The following is a 23,473-nucleotide window of genomic DNA, read 5'->3' as shown; positions in this document are numbered from 1 at the left end:
AGACCATTGAATATGTGCACTCTACCTCAACCCATACAAGGCACTCTTGCTTTAATATATTTTGGTATTCCACTAGTGGCCTCCACAAAACAATATGAACCAAACTTTTCTCATAAAAAATTGGTAATTTATTGAGTAATTTCTCTTTATGCTCTTGTGATACCAAAACAACCTCATAAAACCCACAGGGGCCGGCATAAATATCTTGAACACAATCAACTTGTAAAATCCCACGTAACCATTGTTTGACGCTCCAAAGGAAAGGTATCTTCCCCGTGAATAACAATACGACCCCTCTATTAAAAAAATTAGCAAATGAGCCTAAGAACTCCTAATTGTCTATTTCTACCTTAGCCACTTCATCGTCAACAATTTGTTCAACAACTTTTACATTCTCCCTTATACAATCCTCCATTAGTATATTTGTCATGCATCTTAAATGTTCCCAATGACTATCATCTTTCTCAATATCATCTTGTCGCATTGCATCAATATAAGACATGTCATTACTATTATCACCAATACATCGTTGTCTTTTACAATCCCCTCTTGGACTCAATTATGACTCAACCATGCATGCATCCTTTGAAGATTTTGGAGACTCAACCATATTCATGAAAACAATAACATCCATATGAAAAAAACATGACAGAGCTCACTTACAAGTAATGTTGTTAGAGAAGGAAACAAAACAAGCGACCATGAGATGCATACAACCGAATGGAAATTTTACTTGTAATGTTCTATAGAAACCACCAAATCATACATGCAGATACTCTTTAGAAAGCTCTCTCTATCTCTATCTCTCATGGTTGGTCTAATAGACCCATTTAACCATCTAGTAGAGGTTCATATGTCTTTCTTTTTATCCGTCTATTGTCAACAAATTGATGTCTCCTCCCACGTGTTTGCACGTTGTCGCGTTGTTATGCGCGTGCGTGGAGAAAGGTGGGACCACGGGGGTCTTGGACTAGGGAGTGACGGAGCGTAGGAAGTCGTACTTCACCGTTTCCGGGGCATCCCAAAAGCACACCGGAAGCAACCAAAGGGAGAGAGAGAAAGAGAGGGAGCGGGCACTTGACACCGACTCACGCACACACACACACAGGCCGACCCGACTCACGCCCTTATGTACAAGAAACGTAGGAAAGGGGAAGCACCCGACACCAACAGAGACACGAATATACACAAACAGATGCAAATGTATATATGTAAAAGGAAGAATACATTCCCGGCTTCGAGCCGGACCAAGGTAGGTTACAGTAGTCGTCGGCTGCCAAGCCGTCGGTCGGGGAGCTCACGGGCTTGTCGCGTTGAGCGGGGTCTTGCGCAGGAGACGAGCTGAAGCAAACCCTAAGCGAACACGAAGGGGGGGGGGGGGGGGGGGGGGGAGAAGAAGAAGAAGAAGAAGAAGGAATGTAACTAACCCTAAATCTAACGGTATACCCTCTAACGCAAAATGGGCAACCCTTTCACAAAGGGCGCTCCCTTCCTTTTATAGAACAAGGAGAGGGACGCGTTACAATGTGGGATAAATCCCGACTTACATGGGATCGTCTGTCCCGACTTGACTACTCTTCGACGCCATAAAGGCGCCCTCGTTATTCACACTAAATGTACAAGGGTGAGCACACATGTTGCACCCCGCCGATGTAGCCAATGTTTCCCGGTTTCCGCCTCTGGCCGAAATTCTTCATGACAACGTATGTTTAGTCCAATCAAGACACTACAAGACGAATAATGTTCAAGATGGAAATTCACAAAGCATGGAAACATGTAGTAATGAGCTTGAAGGATGTTACCTATCCTAATTAAAGAGGTGGTGATTGTGTTATATGTGTGTGTGTGTGTGTGTGTGTGTGTATGAAGACAACAATGCACATCTTCCCTCTCTTTGGGTACCTCCTTTATTTTTTATTGATATTTTTTTAATCATGGATTGGTACGATTATTGATGTTATAGAACTTAAATTTTATCTAGAAAACTTTAGATGTAAAAGTGTGTTGATTTGTGCTTTGAGTTATTGCTTGAGCAAACATATGAATGTAGAAAATTTCCATAAGCCTATTGGATCAATTGCAAACTATTATATATTGAGCTCTCTCAAAATAAGAAACAAGCTATTGTTTTCAAAATAGTGATGTTGAATATGTTTATTCTCTTGTATTGATGACTCGTGTTTTTTTCTAATCCTATTACTAAAGCATCAAATGTTTGCTAGTAAAATGCCTTCGAAGGATGTTTCAAGAGCATGCAACCTCCTTGCCAATAGTGTGTGGGTTTTTTCAACAAAACATGTTACAATTTGAAGCCTACAATTCATTGATAATGTCTTAATTTAATATTTAAATGTTGAGCTATATCAAAGTTTGCAAATAACTCTATTGTTGCATCTACAAAGAATATTGCGAGGTTCATGAATTGGCAATGCCTTTCTACAATCTTTCCTCAAATCTTAAATCGCAGAGCCAACACACAAGAATATTTGTCTATACCTATTTGGCTTTGATGGTACTCCAATATTCAAGCTATAAGGTCACTTCTATAACATGGCCATAATATGTTGTGGCATCTACCCAATCGTCAAATTTCCACTCATAACCAATATCATCTTTTCGTTATTCCTACACATGGGACCTAGTCTATGTGGCAACTATGCATATCATATATTGAACATTGTGATTCACATGGCTACATGTTGGCCCTTAATGCACTAATGTCCTAGGCACTAACTTCTAACCTTAGTCAATTAGACACTATAGGACATTGTAATATCACAAAGGGGTAAAGAGTTTAGACTACCATCCTTCGTAAATAAAATATTGAAACATCTTTGCCCTATTCTGTTTCCAATTTTTAGTTGGCCCCCTTAGACTTTTAATGAATGATATAGTACAACTTCCCTCATATCCATTCATTATAAAATGAATCCTAGTCTATATGGCAATTATGCATATCATATATTGAACATTGTGATTCACATGGCTACATATCGACCTTCAATGCACTAATGTCTTGGCTACTAAAATTAGTACATTAGACACTATAGGATACTATATGCACGCAAAGGGGCAAAGGGTTCAGAATACCATCCTTTGCAAATAAACTATTGGAACATCTTTGTCCTATTCCATTTCCAATTTTGAATTGGCACCCCATGTGTAGGAATGACTAACCTTATATATGGCAACTATGTGTACCATATATTGAAGACTGTGGTCAACATGCCATGCATTTCACATAACTAATGGAAATACATTTTCAAACATACCACACTCCAATATATTTATTACAAATGTGGTTCAAGATAAATGTTTCCATGGCAGTCTTGGGTGTTGTTATAAGTGTTGAACAGAGCTCAATGTGCAATCATTATATTGTCTAGAAACCCTTCAGATAGAAACTGGCGCTGTATCTTTTGTCAATGACAATGTTGAAAATGAATATAAATAATACTTGGTGGACTGTGGAATTCATGTGATGAAAATGAAAATGAATTTAAACAATTTTTTTTTTTCTTTTTTGAAATTGCATATACCACATGAAACTCATTATGCTAGTTTTTTATATTTCTTATGTGATGCCTATGATTTACCAATAGTATCCACCCAAGTTTCACTTTGTTTTTACGGACAAAAGAGGATAAATACATGTTAATTTTTTTTGGAAAGAATAACTACATGACAATGAATGTACAAAGAACAATGAATTATTGAACTAGACACACAACACTTTGATTGTCTCATATATATGGCAAAGATAATTGAAACCATTTAATTACATTGGAACCGATAAACCGTTAAACTATGGGGTTAATGGTTCGGTTCGGATGAAGTAGAGACATAGGGTCCATATGGTTAGAGTTCACAGATAGATCGTGATGAAGGCAATTGATTCGCCGAGACAATATGTATATAGATAAGTAAGTCTGGACATGAATCAACGGTATGGGGGGGGGGGGGGGGTTCTCCATTCCAATCTCTTGTTGTATGAAGCAGATGATGCTCCGGAGGGCTATGACAGTCATCAACAGACATCTAATTACTGTCTCCCCTTTTCAGCAACCTCGTAAGCAAATGCGTGCAATCGATGTATGGAAAACAATATCTACGATTACATTATGGATATTATGGAAGTATCGTTGTAAATGATGATATGAGTCCATAATTCCTCTTCTCTAAGATATATTACCGGAATTATGGGGGAGCTTATTAGCGGTTGTGCGGGGCAATATGACAATATGCCAGGCTCTTTGGAGGTTGTTCTGAAGAAAAGGAAAAAATGACTGGAATTACGGAGGAAGTTGCCTCTGTTCACAGTCTCCACCTCTAAAGGACCATTATGGAGATATCAACACCCTTGGTCCTTGCCTTAGACCATTACTCTCGCTGATTTTACATTTTTGTAGCCCTCTGGCACTTTTCTTAATACTAATGAAGGAAATCTTTTTGGAAAAAAGAAAAGAAAAGTCTGGACATGAAACATGAAGATACACATACACATACACACACACACACACACACATACATACATACATACATACATACATACATACATACATACATACATACATACATGATTTGGGGCCCCCGTCTACTTTCGTAATTAAGAGAAACATTGGCGAGCCATGGTCCATGACACAATATATACATATTATATGAAGACGATGAACATTCATGAATCATGATGATGATGACATGACCTAAGAACTTAGAAGAAGAAGAAGAAGAAGAAGCCAAAGAAAATCAGAGCAGACAGAGAGAGAGAGAGAGAGACAGACACAAAACAGACGCAAGAGCTACCCCCTCAGAGATACGAGAGAAGGACAAGGGACGAAGAAAAACTGAAGACGCCATCGCCGATCCGATCCTCCCATGGGACGCTTCAAAGCTCCCGTACCCCCTGAAGACAGCAACAGGTCCGTCTTTAACCCGTCTTTCTTTCTTGTGACTGTGTTTGTAGAGAAAGAAAGATAGATAGAGAGGGGAAAGTGGTACCTCCTTATCGCTATGTTATGTCATATTTCCTCCCTTCCAAACGAAAGAAGGAACAGAGGTCATTGGCCTGACTGCAAGCTTGAAGCTTGAAGTATGCCAATGAAACAGCTACCTCAGTACTGAACTAGTCTATCGAAAGGATTATTTCTGGAGGGAAAAAATGATGCACCGGATCTGGTGTTGTTTGCCAACAGGCAAAGCTTTATACGATCATCCATGGAGCTGAAGCAGATACAAGTAGGACATAACTACACCATCATGGCCATATTTGTAAAACCACTCCCCATCCATGTGATTGGTAAAATAAGTATCAGGATATTCAAAGAGTGCTGGCTAATGATGCTAGGTAATCAAGCCAAATAAGCTGATATCCCTATCTCTCAAAGCTAGAGGACTGTGGCTTCTGCAACAGTGGTATGCCCTGACCTCGATAAATGGAGTCTAGGAGCTATATAACGTTTACATTTTCCTTTTAAAGGAAAGGACCGTTCTTTACTTAGACAGTTTACTCTGATTACATAGCCGAGAATTTCATCTTGATATTGAAATTCATTTCATCTAAAATATAAAGAGCTTACAATAACTGGTGGATTGAATCGGACAAAAAGTTTATGTTTCTTGGATATTGATTCACTTTGGTTTCAAAATACCTGAGGTGATGTTTGAAGTTTTGCATTTTAGACCAAGAAATATTGGATTTCCATTTTGTCTATAGATGTAACCAAGCTTGCGAATAAAAATGATGCACGTACTATCTATTTCATGATCTCCTCAAGGATTTTCCAATACTCATTTAGTATTTCTTAGTAGGGATCTGAACTTATAATTTAAGCACCTCGATCTTCTTGTGGTTTGATAGTTGTACATCGTGTGATCTCAATGAAGATGTGGTTGGACTCCATTCAAAACTTGTGTGATGATTGATGTACTAGCTATGCCGATCCCACATCCAAAGAACCATCAGAGAGGTGTTGTGCCATATAGCTCGGTTGAACTAGGACTCCGTCAATTGTTAATGTTAAAAGATGGTTCCTATAGAAAGTCATGTTCAAAGTAGGAATTCGTCAATGCTAGTAGATGGTCACTATAGGAAGCTTTTGTCTTCCTCCAAAGGACTTCAGGATAACCCAAATTCCTTTATTCAAGTGTCAAATCTAATAGTGTCCTACTTAATCACCCAGTCAAGTTCATGGTGGGTAAGAAGAACAAATGAAGTGTAACTTATGGGACTAAGGTACAACTATCAACAGATACATGATGCGAGTACTAGATATAAACTAAAGAGAGTGCACAGGATACCAGATATGGTTATTTGCCTCTCAAAGAGAGAGAGAGCAGTCACAAAAAGTTGTATTGCCAATGTATGTGACCTTTGAGGATAGATCAGTTGAGTCCCTAAAGATGAAGGGGCAAGATGCTAAAATGTCAAAATTTGAATGTTACATTGCAAATGTTAACCTTCAATATCAACCCCAATCAAGGTAGAAATGCTAGAACATGTCCATCTGCATTTTACTACCCCAATGAGCCTTGGTTCTTGAAGAGCATTAACAATTCTTTGAACTTGTTCGGTAGCATCATGACATCATCACCCAAGTATGAAGATATACATGAAAACCTAGTGGATGAATATCACTTATTTCTCACATGCTCTTCATATAGGGTAATTTGTTAGATGAACAAGATAGTTTAAGAGTCATACTCAAATCTGTGAGTACACGTGGGTGCATCGTTTTTACATGGAATTTTTATTGTAAAGTAGCAATCCCAAGGAGTCGTATACATCATATATTTTTTGTCCCATAGGTCAAAATTGTCATCCTCGGGGATGCTAAAAATCTATTCAATTCTATAATTAATCCCAAAAAAGTTTTGGACACTCAAAACTACATTGTTGGATGGTATGTAATCGGATTTGCTTTACAGAGAACATTGAAATACCTCTTTTGCATAGTGTTTATATAAATTGAGGAAAGAAAAATATGTTGGATCTCAAGTGTTTTAACTTATTATGTTAATAGGCTATAGCTCTTAACATTATAGTTTATTCATAGTTAACAAATATTTTAGAAATGTCCTAACCATAAACCATTAAGAGTTTGATATTTAAACCACAAATCATGTAGCCGTTTAAACTGCAAATGGTTAAGCAGTTTAAGCTGTGGTTTGTGTGAGAAAAGCTGTTAATAGCAGCAACGGAACAATTGTTAGAACAAAATAGACACAACCAAGCTGTGAGAAGGCTGTTAGACAGCAATAGCAAAAATGGTTGCAAAGAGTAGAGACACAGCCAAAGAGTAGAGCTTGTTTGCAAGTAGCAACAAAAATAAAGTATTCACAAAAGAGGCTGGCATAGCCTATTTATACAAATTTGGGGAATGTGGGTGAAATGGTTGTTTGGTAGTTAAGTGACTCTTGTACAACCACATTTTCTTGAGTAGGACAATATGCCAAGTTGATGACTTGTGATTTCACTAATTCATGAACAAAATGGTAGTGCACTTCAATATGTTTTGTTCTACCATAAAACACTGAGCTATGTGCCAATGCACGGGCACTTTGGGTGTCAGTGAAAACTACAATAGGAGAGTCTTGCAAAACACCAATGTGACAAAACAATTGCATTAACCATAGCAACTCACAGCAAGCATCCAAGTAGCCTCGACATTCAACTTCTATCAATGAAGTAGAAATTGAGTTTTGCTTCTTTGATTTCCAAGAAATCAAACTAAAACCTAACATAAAACAATAGCCAGATGTGGACCTTCTAGAATCAATATTACTTCCCCAATCAGCGTCCCCGCAACCAACAAGCTCAATGCCGCCTCTAAAAGAGAGACCATAGTCGAGTGTGTTGGCCAAATACTTAAGAACTCGAATAGCTGCTTGCCAATGACTTTATCTTGGAGCGCTTGAGAATTGGCTGAGAATACTCACACTATAGGACAAATCAAGCATGGTGTAAGTTAAGTGTAGAAGAGACCCAATTAACCTTCTATATTTCATGATATCTTCAAATATGGGAGAATCGTTTTCACGAGATAACTTTGAGTTTTGATCCAGTGGACAAGAGAGTGGCTTGCAATTTGACATGCTATAGGTCTCAAGGAACTGTTTGAGATACCTATGGTGGCTGAGGAAGATACCACTATGTGATTGATAGACCTCCATACCAATGAAGTAATGGAGAAGTTCTAAATCAGTCATTTCGAATGTGGTTTTGAGATCAGTGCGGGGCTCCTTGATTTTAGAAGCAAGGGACCCTGTAATTAGAAGGTCATCAACATATAATATGATCAAGCATAACAAATTATGTTGGGAAAAGACAGAGATTGCTGTCACCATAACAATGCTGAAACCCAAGAGAACTGAAACCTAAGAGAGAGAAAGAAGGTATCAATTTTGTCATGCCAAGCTTTGGGAGCTTGCTTTAAGCCATACAAGGCTTTGTGTAACTTGTAGACCATGTTTTTCTGCTCTGAAATCTTGAAACCTGAAGGCTGTTCTATATAAACTTCTTCTTTCAAGTCACCATTAAGGAAGGTTGACTTGACATCCATTTGAAAGATGCTCCATTTGTTGTGAGCAACAAGTGCAAGCTCAAACATCGAATAGAGGTGTACCTTGCTGTTGGAGCAAAATTTTCCTCGTAGTCCACTCCTTCCACTTGTGAGTAGCCTTTTGCAACTAGACGCGCCTTATGCTTATCCAAAGTACCATCAACATGGTACTTGGTCTTGTAAATCCATTTCAATCCAATCACTTGCCTATGTTGAGGCCGAGGGACCAACTCGCATGCATAATTCCACTCAATGGAGTTAAGTTCAACTTCCATTGGTGCTTTCCACTCCCGAAGAACAAGTGCCTCTTTTCAACAATGCATAGTAAGGCAAAGTTGCATGAGTACCGAGGCCGTTGTGATCTACGTGTTCTTTTCATGTTCGTCAAAGAACAAATGTATACTCCTGAAGTTAAGCATCGAAGAGGTGGGAATCACAAATGGTGGCTTGAAGCCACTTGGGAAGTGGCGGAAAGCTTGGGAGATAAACTCTCCGCCATTGTCGGACTTGATCTTTCAAACTTTCTTTGATGTCTCGTTCTCAACAAGAGCTACCCATTCTTGAAATTTGGTGAAGGCTGGAGATTTCTCTACAAGAAAATAAACCCAAACCTTATGGGAGAAATCATCAATGATAAGCATGAAGTAGTGTGCACCACCAAGAGTAGTGGTTTTTATGGGACCACAAAGATCCATGTGCACTAACTCCAAGATAGATGTTACACGGTGAGTGGCTTGATGAGGGAAAGGCTCTCAATGTTGCGTGCCATGAAGACAAGCAACACATGGGGTATTGGGAGTTATGAAAATAGGAAGATCCTCAACTTGTTGGAGTTGGCAGTTCCAGACTTGCACTCTCTTTCATCTTTATTATCTTTGTTCTATATTCTCTCTCTTCCTAGATTCTTCTCTCTCTAGAACCTGCAACTCTTTAAATGCCTTCTCTATCTAGAATCTGCAATGCTTTAAATGCCTTTTTTCTCTTCCACTTTTTCAAAGATATTCCATCTTATTCCTAGTTTATTGTACCTGTTTGGCAATACAAGAGTCACTTAACTAACAAACAACCATTTCACCCACTTTCCCCAATTTTGTATAAATAGGCTATACCAGCCTCTTTTGTAAAGACTTCTACTTTTGTTGCTACTTACAAACAAGCTCTACTCTATGGTTGTGTCTACTCTTTGCAACCATTTTTGCTACTGCTGTTTAACAGCTTTCTCACAGCTTGGCTGTGTCTATTATGTTCCAACAACTGTTCCGCTGCTGCTATTAACAGCTTTTCTCACACAACTAGCTGTGAAGAGCAGAGCTCTTGAAGAGAATTGTAGTTTAGATGACCAAACCTAGCATGCCACAATGTGGGATCTTCTTGTGCCACCATGGCATGTCAGCCTTGAAGAACATGACGAAGATGAGATTTGGATTTTTCCAAGGGGCTGTGGGAACTTTTCAGGCGGTATAAACCCCCTTCTTGTGTGCCACTAGCTACAATTTGTAGGCTGTTGGTGTCAGTGACTTCCAAAACTAAGTTATCAAAGTAGACTTTATAACCTTGCTTAGTGATTTGGTAGACCGAAAGTAGGTTGGCAGAGATGTGAGGCACATGTAGCACATCTTGAAGAAACGACATGTTTGTCATTTGAAGAAGTGTTAAGAAACATATTACCCACACACAACGCCTCAGTGCTTGAGGTATCTCCTATGGAGATTTGGGAGGAGCTAGGCTCCACATCATGCAAAATGGATTTTTCATGTCATGTGTGCAGTGGCACCGGTGTTTACTAACCACTCATCAATGGTTGAGGAAGTTGTTCCAGCCAAATGTGGAGAATGTTCCTCAATGCCAAGGGAAACTGTTTCTTTGGCTGAGTGGGCTGAGTATGATTTTGATGTAGGTTGACTTTCAGTAGAAGAAGATTTCTTGGCATTATCCCTTTTCTTTTTTTCTGACAATCAGGCTGAATGTGACCTTTGTAGCCACAATAATGACAAGTGAGCTCCTTGTAGGCTGGGTTGTTTGGTGGTCTTGGATTGGGTTTGTTGTAGGAGTTGCCATTTTGCTTCCTCTTGCCTTTACTTTTCACATGGAGAAGCGTCTCATTAGAAGTTTGAGCACTTTTCTTCCTTGTTGCTCTGTCTTGTAGCATGCCAAGAAATGTATTCATGTCAGGTGTGTTGGGAAGAAGTGAAATTGTGTCACAAAAGGCTGAGAATGATTCAGGCAACATGATCATTAGACGATGCACAAACTCAACTTCGGTTGACTTTCTTCCCAAGGAAACTAGCTTCTTTTGGAGAGTAATAAATTGTTGGATTTGGTCCATGATGTTCGGAGTGTCATGAATCTTGAGATTTGCTAGTTGGTGCTCAATAGCTATCATTTGAGCATGATTAGCTCTATGATGCCTGTTTTTGATGGCTGCCCATAGTTCATTGGCTGTCTCTTCATTTGTATCTTGAAATTGATGAGCGATGCTCGGTTTAATATTAAACACGAGGAAAGCATGAGCACGAGAATCTTTATCTAGCCAAGCTTCAATCTCAGCTTTAGATGAGCCAACGACTGATGTGGTTGAAGAAGATGAAGTTATTGGTGGTTTCTTCTCATTACCATTGACTACATTCCATAGATGATGGTACTGTAACAATGTCTTTATCTGTAGTTCCCAATCCAAGTAATTGTTCCCATCCAAGAAGAACTCTTTGGGGAGTTGGGGAATGGTTGATTAAACAATGGTGGCATGTGAGGCCATGGATATCCTCCGCTTGAGCTACAACTGGACAATTTGCAGCTGCTGTAAGTAGATGGTCAGGGTCTTTCTACTCTTCCCTAGGTTCTAGGCGAGGCTCAGATGAGGGGAAAAGAAAAAAAGAACCTCTGTAGGTTGGGAGGGTGGCTGGCTGCTAAGAGAACCTCCTCAATAGGGTTGGGAGGGAGGCTGCAAAGAAAAGAAAAAACTCCTCTTAAGGGTGGGATAGTGGGATAAAAGAAGATAGGTCTGTGTGCTCTTTGGCAAAAAAATCAGGCTGAGGATATGGAAACCTCATTGCGCTGATAGCATGTGAGAAGCTGTTAATAACACAGTGGAACAGTTGTTATAACAAAATAGACACAACCAAGCTGTGAGAAGGTTGATAGACAGCAGTAGCAAAAATGGTTGCAAAGAGTAGAGACACAGCCAAAGAGTAGAGCTTGTTTGCAAGTAGCAGCAAAAATAAAGTCTTTACAAAAGAGGCTGGTGTAACCTATTTATACAAAATTGGGGAACATGGGTGAAATGGTTGTTTGGTAGTTAAGTGAATCTTATACTACCAAACAGGTACAATAAACTAGGAATAAGAGGGAATATCTTGGAAAAGTGGAGAAGGCATTTAAAGAGTTGCAGATGAAAGAGAGTACAGGTTTGGTGCTGCCACCCACCATCAGTTTGTGAAACTGTTGAAACTATAATCCGCTGTTTAAGCCGTTAAGCCGCTGTTTGTGAGGTTTGGTTTGGCTTAGACTGAACTTTTTCTGATTGCTAGGTTGAGTCCTAATTCTTGAAATGAAGCTCTGAAGAGATGAAAGGAAAACTATGTGTTGGGTATGGGAAACTTGTGCTCAAGAGATAGGATTTGGCAGTCTCTTTGGTGTGAAAAGGCATAAGTGCGATGTAAAACTATAAAAGTCAGTTTTAGCCTTTTTTTCTCATAGGCTTCTTGATCTCCCCATTGTAGAGCTGGATCATAATCTGTTAATCTTTTCTATCTCGTTCCTTAAAGGCCAATCCTTCCCACCTAAGTATCCAATTCTTAATCACTTTATGTCAAGAACTTGGACCTATTATATTGGCAATTAAGGTGTATGGCTTAGCTTATAGGTGTTTTCTAGTTGTGTAGCTTTGTTTAAATGTGTGGATTAAGTTGTTTAACAGAGTTATATGTATATTGATAGTTTATTGCAACCATTGATGTCATGCGTGAAAGTGAGTGAACTTCTATTTACTCACTCTTGGGCAATGTAATGTTTATGTGTATGATACTTATGCATATATATCTGCATGAATGTAAATTAGACTTTGCTAGTGAAGAAGTATGTATTGGGATGAAACCCCAAAACTCCAAAGAATATGCCCATAGAAATCCTCTTCAATGTCCAAACAAAACAGAGCCCTAGGTCATGATGGCAGTAGTTTATTGCAAACCATTGATGTCATGCGTGAAAGTGAGTGAACTTCTATTTACTCACGCTTGGGCAATGTAATGTTTATGTGTATGATGCTTATGTATATATATCTGCATGAATGTAAATTAGACAGGTACATCATTATTTATAGGTTTGCCATGAAATTGTATAGTTTGAAACTGTTAACTTTTGCTTGAACTTTTAAGGAATAAACCCTTTCTGATATTTAAAATATTTTGAGCTCAGCTTCTCATTTGCTTCATTTTCCAGATCAAAAAGAAGGCGTCAGGGGCCTAATGTAGATACTGGCTTATCAGGTTTGTAGATAACTGACTTTTTAAGAATGACAATAAATCTTAAAATTTGCTTGTCCTTGTAATTATTTCCAGGTTAAAAAACATAACCTGCTGTTTTGCAGCTGGACATGAGGCAAAAAAAGCATTGTATCATTGCAATTACTGCAATAAAGATATTTCAGGGATTGTTCACATACGTTGTGCGAGATGCTGTGATTTTGACCTTTGTCTTGAATGCTTCTCTGTTGGTGCAGAGGCCACTCCTCATAAGGCCAGTCATCCATATAGAGTGATTGTAAGTTATTTGTTGCTTTATGTTATAATGATACTTGTTATAAGAAGAAATCTGGAATGGTTTTTTATTTTGTTGTAAGTTGTGCCCTTTTGCCTAAATTTATCGTGTAAAATATTTTACAGTTTTTCTGCTATGTATGTAAAATATTTTAACTCATAGCATATGCTTGCGTTTTTCAAGTGTCTTGAATCAGGCTTCTGAAAGTTTCTTATTCAAACTTAAAACATGTTTAGGCATTTCTTAGGTGACTTGCGTTAGAATAGTGAAAGTTTCTTGGAGCTCTGAGCTATCTAGAGGGCTTTATCAGGTCATTTGAGAATATAATTGTGGAATTGTCCCATTATGCAATATCGCAAAATGTGATAGCAACTTGATAGATTATTTCCTTTAATGGCATGTCCTTACCTTTCCTATCACATTGATTCCGGATATCCTAACCTTTTCGGAGATCATAAATCCATAACATCCAATGAGCAGAAAGAAAGTGTGCCATGAAGCATTGTACTACAATGTTACATAAATGTCTAGGCATCCTCTTGGCATATCCTAGGGTTTCTAAGCTTGTCTACACATATTCGCATCCTTATGGGTGTGTCTAGTAATCTCATCCAAGTTTGGGGTGTGACACTCTTTGTTCAAGCTATGCATGATGAGATTCGTGATCTCAAGATTCACACCTCTTGTTTATAGCACTAAACATTTCACAGATACTTTGCTTATATGTTTGCATGACTTTTTTCTTTGCTGCTTCTTTAAAATTTTGAATTGAATTTGAAACGCTTACTTATCAATGAGTTCAAATTATGTGTTTTATGCTTATGAAAATAAAATTGAGTTGACATATCATAGTTCTCTTATATGCTATGCATACTTATGTTATGGTCATTGTTTTCAAGGTGAGTGCTAATAAGAGAAAGTAATGAAATTGCAGTTTATCTCTGTATGGAAGTTCATGTTTTATTTTATCATAATTTTCATCTACTTTCCAGAGAAGGGTAAAACCTATTTTTGATCTTATGAATATCAACACTCACATGTACAGAATATGCATGCATGTTTGTTTATGCGTCAGTGGATATTTTTCTTATCTCTCTTTTTTATAGAATTGTTATCTCATTGTACAGTTGATTTCTTTGTTCATTTCGCTAATGCAGTACTGTTTGCCAGGAGAACTTGTGTTTTCCTCTCATCCATCCTGATTGGACTGCAGATGAGGAAATACTGTTGCTAGAGGTATAATGCCTTCAAATTACTGACACAAATATTTATTCCAAAGGGAAAATTTTCAGCTACTAAAATTTCGGATATTCGAATTGTGATTGTGCAGGCAATAGAAACACATGGTTTGGGTAATTGGGCTGAAGTTGCAGAACATGTGGTTACAAAGACGAAAACTCAATGTTACAACCATTACATTTCTGCATACATGAATTCTCCTTGTTCCCCTCTTCCGGTACATTGCTGGAAGCATGGCTGGTGATAATTTTTTTTAAACTTGCACAAATGTATGTGAAACTTTGGCCATTTTTTGTTTCACCAAAGCTTGTGGTTTGTGTTTGTTTTTGAGTTTTGATTGCAGGATCTATCACATCTTCACGGGAAAACAAGGGCAGATCTTTTGGCTGTGGCGAAATCAAACTCGGATGGGAGAAAAGGTCCATGCTTTTTCCTGTTCGGTTTGTGATTTCAAAGCATTATCTTGTTGGAGTATATGATGTAGATCTTGATATTGTTACTTGCAGAAGGGATTACATTGAAGCCCCCAAAGCAGGAGCCATCAGTTTCGCCCACAAGAGTCAAGTAAGAATGTGTGTCTTGGTCTTTCGGAATGAATTTGAACTATTTAATCACAAATCTAAACCAAATTAACAATTAAACAAAAAACCATTAAATTTAAAGAACATGTCAGTTAAATTCATTAAACCATTGGGGAAACAAAGGAAAGTTAAACCAAAAAATGATAAACCATTAAACTTGAGCCACTCAACAGATAAATTGATGAACTGATAAACCCAAGTTTGAGAATCAAACCAAACTGAAACCAAACCTCTTAATGATATTTGAAAACAAATTAAACAGTTAAATGATAGTTGAATTTAAACAAAATTGTTTAATTATATTAGCGCCGATGAATTGTTAAACCATGGCATTATGGTTGGATATGGTTTGGCCAAAACAGGGCCCATAGGTAAGTAATATCGTGACGTAGAGTGTAGCTGAAAATTTCTTTAAATGTACTTCAAGAAAAGAGTCTGGGAAATATAATTGACCATCCAGTCTGAATAAATTATGGGATTGTGTAGAAGGTCCCATCAGCATAATGTCTTTTGCTGATATTGGTATCTAAATCACGTTTTTTATTTTATTCTATAAAATTGCTAACATCAGCAGAAAGGCTTTGGAATTTTTCTGTGCAGATTAATGCAATCAAATTATACTTTTATGCTGTAGTTTATAATTTTGTTATCAATTTGCAGAATGGAGGAGAGGGATGTCTCACGGGAAGTAAGGTCACCATCTAGTATTAGTGTAGGTAATCATATATGCTTAAGCTTTCAGCGGTCTTTTGTATGGCATGTATAGTTACTGAGTTTAATTTTGCCATCAAATTCAATCACTGATGCACCAGCACCACTGTAGTGATGGTACTTCCACAATGCCATAGTGCAATTTAAAACCAGATTTATTAGGAATGCCAATGAATGCCAAATATCAGGAAAAATAAGATACTATCTATATGCCTAAAAGCTATGAAATAGATGAAGAATCTTGAAGCATTCAAAGAATGTTAAAAATAAAATGAAGAAAAGTTCTAGATACAATGGTGTAAATCTTAGCACATTGGCGACACTGGCATTACTTCATTCACATCCTGAGAAATTGTGGGATGTTTCCACTGGTTCATTAAGAGAATCAGAAGAAAGAAGGTAGAATTTCTTTGCTTCTTGGTTCATTATCACATTCTCTTTAGTTGGGGTCAAGAAGGCATTTTTGGTGCTCTATGCAAATGCTCATCATGCATGATTCTTGGCTTTTACTGCTTTTGTACAATCACCAGAAATTAGTCCGTATGGTAATTCCAATGTCCCTTTTACAGCTAATGTACAGCCGTATTCAATGGATAACAAAACGAAATCATTAGAATATTGAGCATCTTGATTTGATAGTTAGCTCTTGCTTGCAAAAGACACGTCACATGGACAAAAAATTTGTTTTAGAACATGCTACAATCCAGTTAATGTTGAAAGAAGAAAAATTCAGCTGTTGTTTATCCATAGACCATTTCAAATATTTGTCAAGTTTTAAGAACTAGTGGCATTATAAATCACTGTTCATATTGACTGGGATTTTTTTGATTGTTTTTCTATATTTTGTCTGTTAAAATTTATTTCATCTCAGTGACAAAAAGACCATAAGACCTGGAAATTTTCCCAATAGGTCATAAGAGCAAAGATACGTAATAGAATTCTTTTTCAGTTTCAATTAATGAAGAACGGTTATTTCAGGTTCTGTAACAGATGGAGAGAAAGTTCAGGAAAAAGTTTTTGAAAGCAAATCTTTGACAGCAGCAATAGGCATAGACAAAAAACCAATAACGATGGGACAATATAAGGAAGGATCTGAAACTCCTGCATTAGCTGCAGATGGTAAGATAATTATACACATTAGTTAAATATATGATTAGATTTTGAGCATACCTGCAGATGTTATGTAGTTCAATAATGAAGCACACTTTTTTTAATGTGCTATTTACATTAATCTATTTGAAGATGGGGGCCAGAGCAACAGAAGCATTGGTGTGAAAAAACCCAAGCCAATACATGAAGGCAGTAAGGATGGCACTACTTACCTCGAGCAAAGTGGTTACAATCCCAAAAGAAGGGAGTTTGATCCAGAGTATGACAATGATGCTGAACTTCCATTAGCAGAAATGGAGTTTAAAGACACTGACACAGAGACTGATCGTGAACTGAAGATCCGAATGCTTCATATATACTTGTCGAGGTTGGTTTATTGAATGCTGCATATACTTTTCTAGATTGTTTTACTTCTTTACAAGCATATATATTGGGAATTGGGATGGAGGTGCATTATGTCCATTTTTCGTTGAGGGAATTTAAGCCTCTTATATGCACAGGCTTATGTAAAATATCTTCACAGGATTACCCAACATCCATCTGGAACAAAAACTCTACTGAGACATAGGGAATTATCAAATGCATACATGCTTTCTGCAGAAGGCGAGGCAGGGCAAACCAATGTCTAATGTTTTTAGTGCATTCTTAAACAATGCATATACATATCATAGAAAGTGAAGTTGTGTATTGCTTGCTGCATGAAGTTGAAATGTAGTTGCCACTGCATCCTGGTTAAATGTACTTGTGCATATTTTCTGATGAAAAAACTCACTTTTCAGACTGAAATATCATTGGCAGTACATCCAAACCAGTTTTTATCTGAATTTTCTATTTTGTGTTTCACGCTAGATGAGAAGTATTTTTGTGTGACTCTATTTTACATTGATTTATTGGCCAGATCTGGTTTCTCTAAGGTAATTTTCAAACATACATTGTCAACTAAACAGAAAATCCTGGATATACATTTTTTCACTGTTTTGCACCCACAATTTCAACCGCTGGCTAAAACAAATGTGCTTTCATATGCATATATTGAACTGAGTTTTACTGTGCTTGTTAGTGTTTTACTGTGCCTAATCTATGTTTTTGGAATGTTGTAAGCTATTAAAATATTTTTTTCATCCTATGATTGTACTTTGTAATCTTAGATTGGATGAAAGAAAAAGAAGAAAAGATTTCATCCTAGAGAGGGGATTGCTTGATGTGAAAAGACAACAGGATAGAGATAATCAAAGATCTGAGGAAGAACGGAAGCTTTATCAACAAGCACGGGTATTCCTGCGTTACCATTCGACAGAGGAACATGAAACATTAATTTCAGGACTATGTGCAGAACAAAAGATTCGACAGTATATATCAGATTTACAGGTATCATGTTTGCTATGTGTTGCTTGTTTCTTAGCAGAATATTAAGGTCTTTTCTTTGCTATGCATTGCTTGTTTTTTCCCACTGCCAAAGCTGTATAAATTTCTGATTATGAACCTTCTCCTGATTTTTCTTCACTATAGCATAAGTTCATCTGATGATGATAATATTGCTATGGTTGGGCTGATTAACAAGATGAACAAGTTTTAACGAGGTTGTGGAAGTTTGCAACATTGGCTGTTTGCCAAATCTCGAAGGATAGATGGAGTTCTTTAAATTTGATTCTTTAAATTGAGTTTCTATAATTTGGAACTAGTAGAGGTTTTGTGCGGCTCCATGAACAAAAATGATATATGTGGCTGCATCTCCTTTTTGAAGGTTAAAGATAACAATAAGGTTGTAGAAATAACTGGTACTTGGGAAAAAGCTGACAAACTCTTAATGAGTTGTGCAAAATTTCATTCTGATTTTGATTAAACTAATTTAAGATTTATTACACTGCAGGAGTGTAGAGCAGCGGGGTGCCATACATTGGCTGAAGCACATCAGTATAGATCTGAAAAGTTAAAGCAATTGCCAAGTACAAAGAGGGCCAAGGATGTTTCTTTGCAACCTCAGTCTAGCAAGGGTGTTCAACGTGCATCCAAAACTTTAATCAAAGAGGGAAGTGATAGTGATATCAACCCATTTACTAGTATTGCAAACTTCAACACCTTCGATATTACAGGATTACCTGGGACGAATTTGTTATCGTCGGCGGTAATTTCTGATGTCTCTTTATATTACTCCTTGATTACTTGCAGTGATTAAGTAGTAAATATCATCCACCGTTCTGTTAAGGTAGATGCCTACTTACTCCAAGAACATCATATTCTTTCCTCTATCTCAATAGTTTTCTTTATCTTGATACAATGGATGGAAAAATTCAACGTTCGGAGTTTCCAGTATATTAACTGTGTTTACATGGTCCTTGAATCCTGATGTGTTGTGATGTCTTCTTTTCTGAAATCTACTTAACTCTGATATTTTGTTTATATCAGGAACAAAAGTTGTGTTGTAAAAACAAGATTTTTCCCACAAGCTATCTGAAGATGAAGGAAGTATTGATGCTTGAGAGTATGAAAGGTGGCCAAGTTAAACGGTCGGATGCTCAACGTCTCCTGAAAGGCTATCCAAGCAAAGTTGATGTTGTGTTTGACTTGCTTCTACAAATGGGCTGGATTCAGAGTGCAGATGGCCCACACAATTTAAAGCAATTCTAGTTTTGCAGAGAACAGGAGGATTGGTTATGTATAGTCTCTAGCTCATTCGTATTCTCGAGAAGTAATAAAGCCACATGCTTTAATCGGATTGGATTTTTATGTACAGTTTTATGGAGCTTCTTGACCGTGGGAACATAACTTTGTCTAGGTTGAAATATCCTATTGAAAGTTGTAAGTTGTTAGTTACATCTTATAAGGGGAGTTCATCCCGACCAAAACTTGTTTCTTGTGGTTTATTACGACGGTATATTTTGTAAAAAGGAATTTTGTTCTCCAGTTCTGGTTTTTATATATTGAGGATATTTTTTTGAATCTCTTTTATCTATCTTGTATTGCAACTTGACTAAAATTTAAGTGCTGTACCCATAACTGTGTTGTATAAAGTGGAAGCATAGCATAGTTGCACAAAACTTTGAAATAACCTTCAGGATTTTGTTATTTTCCAAATCACCTCTAGGCTAATTATAGGTGCTAACTAAATAAAATAATTTTGTGCAAGTAGTTCATAATGTCAATCTAGTATTTGTGCAAGTAGTTTTTCAAGCTAATTGGACCTTGGGGTGTCCATCTAGGCTTTGTCCATTGATTGTAAATGGACGTTCTTCCTTTTAGCAAGGCGATGATGCCAACAGTTTAATTTCAGTTCATGGTTGAGAATGTCTAAGAAGTACTTCAGTCATCCTCGAGGTTATTGGAATGTCTTGAAAGGCTTTCATGGGCAATGAGGTGTGAGCTACACCTAATTGTAGGGGATGAAGTCACTTAATGTCGCTCTCGAAAGCAGTGCTTCCACCTCCAACACTGCAACTTGACATCACACATCCTCTTCTACATACGATAATGGAGAAAGTAGCCCAATAAAATGGATCACTTCTAGCTAGGCATTTTTGAGGACCTTTGCCGTACGCTGACTTCAACCATTTTGTTCTCATTGGCACCACGCTGGTGTCCAATAACAATAGCAACACCATGGTTAACTTTGTGAATGAGGACTCTATTTTGTCTCCCTCAAGGCCATTCTTATGGTACCAACCAACCTCATATTTACTAATTAACCTTCAATCAAATTCGCCAAATCCTCAATGTTCACGTTTATCATAACAACAAAATCAATATCACAGTCCTTGACATCTAGAGGACATAATACACCTGTCCCCAAATAAGATGGTGTTAAGACACATCTCATTGCCTTTCCCACAACCTAGTAATGAATAATGTCTCCCAATACTTTTACCCCTGTTGTCACCCATACATGTCACCGAGTTCACATTATCAATGGACGGCCAAGCTGCGAGCTTGTAGAAGCTTTGTCTACTTTGTCATTTCAAACATTTCATAGGAAGCATAGAGACTTCTTGAGAAATTTTCAAGGGCATATCACTTAGAAGGAGAGATGACGACTCTTCTTTAATGGTGTATCAACAATCCAATTACATAATCCAATTTCAACTAGTTCACAAACGACCTTATCACCTCCATGACAATAACATGAAGAGTAAATTTAACCAAATTTTCGAGAGCCTCTTTGCGCAACATTAGACGTGCTTGGCTTCTTGACTTTGGCTTTCAATGTTATTTTCGACCAATTCATAGATATATTACAAACCTCATCTAGACAAGCAATACCCTCACCATAACGAGTCCATCACAAGCCTTCCCAATGGACAATGTGTCTTACTTCCACGATGTTTTCTAGTGTATTGTATGCCTCAACGTCACCAGATTACACGTGTCTGTGTAAAAGCTAGGTGGGACAATTGAGGACCTAAACAAGAGAAGATGGTGTCATTTATGAAGGATCACAATTTCCTATTTGTGAGATGGCACACTGTTGTGCTTTTAATGAGCTTTTGCTTCTTGGTTACCACAAGTCCACTTGGGAGTACATGGGAGTCCATGCTTTATACATAAGATAGTAATATTATCTTCGTCGATTAAGTGCGTTGGAACGTCAAAATTCAAATAGTACCCTCTGAGAGACTATGTGGTCATGTGGACTTATATGATTTAGGGGATAATGTGTATACATTTGCAGTCATCTATCCCCCATGTGTGTATGTGTGTGCAAGTGTCTTCACTTCTATGTATAAACGTGCATTTATCCACCTACATGTTCCGTTTAAATTGTGTGTGTGTAATTTAGTGTTAGGAAGGTATGTGTGCATGTGCTTATTTGGATGTATGTGTGTGTGTTTGTGTAATTTTTGTAATAGTAGCCTTAAGGAAATGTTGTTGATGTGTTTAGCATTTTCTTATTGAAAGGGAGGGTTTTGCGAAACTTAAAGTTCCCCTCCCTTTTTCCTTTGAGTGGACTTCTAGGGGTGAAAAGGACAAATAGTGAGGAAAGGGTAGTGGAGTGTGAGTGTGGAATGAGGGGGGGAAACAAAAGTGGGAAACCTAGGTTCGGGGTTGATGATCACAGATTAACACTGATGGATGTCAAGATTTCCACAAACATGCATCACCGAAATCCATTAATAAACCTAGTTGTCCATGGCCAAACTTTTGATTGGTCAATGACGTCTTAACCAAAAGTAGAACTGAGTTCTCAAGAAGAATCCAATGTACTAGGGTTAATCTTTGCAATGACTTAGTCCTTGTGTGAATTGAGAGCAAAGATTTTGATTTTGATGCATTAGATAATTTTATTTTGATGAAGGATGTGATTTGGCAGATTGTAATTTGTTCCCTCTAATTTGTATTTCCTCGTGCTTAGTTGTTTGACTACTTGTAGGCGTAAACTAGGGAATTGAAATTCAATTGACATTACCGCTTCTAATCCGAAGGTGAATCGAAAGGGCGTCAATTGAATTGTTATTTTGTAACTTGTCTTGAATGCCCATAAAGCACTATGCAATTTGTGATCCCAATCTGTCCAATTCTCATCCACAATCTTTTTGAGGATTGTTTGTAGAGTTTTGTTGGTCGACTTGGCCAACCCATTTGCTTGAGGGTTATTGGGTGTGCTCTTTTTGTGTACCACCACATAGTACTCCGTTAATCCATGGATGACTTTGTTCAAGAAGTGTGACCCTTGATCACTGATTAACTCAATTAGAAATCTGAATCGACACTAGATGTATTCGTAAAGGAACTTTGTTGTTGAGTCAACAATATTATCTCAGAGTGCTTTGGCTTCGACCCATTTGGTAGAGTAATCCGTAGCCATGATAATATACCTGTTGCTGGTTCGAGCTAATGTTGGCTTGAATGTACCAAAAAATCCAATCCCCACTTCTAAAAAGGCTCTAATGGTTGAATTGGTTGGCATCCGAGCTCAGTTGGTTGGCTGGCCTAGTCTCTGACACACATCACATTCTTTACCGAATTGATGTGCATCTTTCAAAGTTGTTGGCCACCACAAGCCACTGCTCCAAATATTCCGTGCAATAGTGTCCCCAACATAATGTCCTCTTGCAATGCCATAGTGTGCTTTTCTTAAAACTGCCTCTTTTTCGTCGTGTCAAACTACTCGATGCCATATCCCATCAGCTCCTTTATGAGTTTCTTTTAAGACACAAAAATTCGGACTCCTTATTGCTAATATCTTCTTTTCATCTTGTTGCATGTTCTGAGGCAGTGATCCCGTTGTAAGAAAATACAACATATCATTAAGCCATTTTTCATTAGGCTCTTGGTCGACTTCAATTGAATTGGCCGCCTCGATGTGAAATAAAGATCTATTAGAAAAATCATTTTTTACCCCATCTACCGATTCCCCTAAATCTAGTCGACTTGGGTAATTTGTGATAGCATGCTCCATCTAAAAACCTATCCATAGAGTACAATGATAGGTGTCTCTACCAAAGATATGGCTCTTCTTCTTCTTCTTGATCGGAATCTGAATTAAGACCAGTTTCATCGTCACTACTCAAAGATGATTGTGATTCA

At 37.6% G+C, this 23,473-nt stretch overlaps 1 protein-coding gene across 1 annotated transcript; it reads left to right on the top strand.

The window, feature by feature from the left end:
• Positions 1 to 4,785: 4,785 nt before the first annotated feature.
• LOC147850582 (transcriptional adapter ADA2-like) lies at positions 4,786 to 19,889 on the top strand. Its single transcript, XM_087336452.1, has 13 exons — positions 4,786 to 4,919; positions 12,996 to 13,042; positions 13,144 to 13,316; positions 14,484 to 14,549; positions 14,644 to 14,769; positions 14,896 to 14,971; positions 15,059 to 15,116; positions 15,794 to 15,849; positions 16,823 to 16,963; positions 17,087 to 17,321; positions 18,103 to 18,322; positions 18,825 to 19,079; positions 19,361 to 19,889. The coding sequence occupies exons 1-13, from the start codon at positions 4,876 to 4,878 to the stop codon at positions 19,580 to 19,582; spliced, it is 1,719 nt and encodes a 572-aa protein (XP_087192578.1). The 5' UTR covers positions 4,786 to 4,875; the 3' UTR covers positions 19,583 to 19,889.
• Positions 19,890 to 23,473: the final 3,584 nt, after the last annotated feature.

This window comes from Azolla caroliniana, unplaced genomic scaffold, assembly GCF_043228905.1.
Source record: "Azolla caroliniana isolate FFs.n. ecotype wild unplaced genomic scaffold, voAzoCaro1.0.p SCAF_21, whole genome shotgun sequence".
Lineage (NCBI taxonomy): Eukaryota > Viridiplantae > Streptophyta > Polypodiopsida > Salviniales > Salviniaceae > Azolla > Azolla caroliniana.
Note: the sequence above shows the minus strand (reverse complement) of the source record. Positions and strands in the feature narration are given on the sequence as shown.

Coding starts and splice junctions, on each gene's coding strand:
- LOC147850582 (XM_087336452.1), top strand. CDS start 4,876: ATGGGACGCTTCAAAGCTCCCGTACCCCCTGAAGACAGCAACAG. Junction 14,550..14,643: donor AGGAAATACTGTTGCTAGAG/GTATAATGCCTT, acceptor GTGATTGTGCAG/GCAATAGAAACACATGGTTT. Junction 15,117..15,793: donor GTTTCGCCCACAAGAGTCAA/GTAAGAATGTGT, acceptor ATCAATTTGCAG/AATGGAGGAGAGGGATGTCT.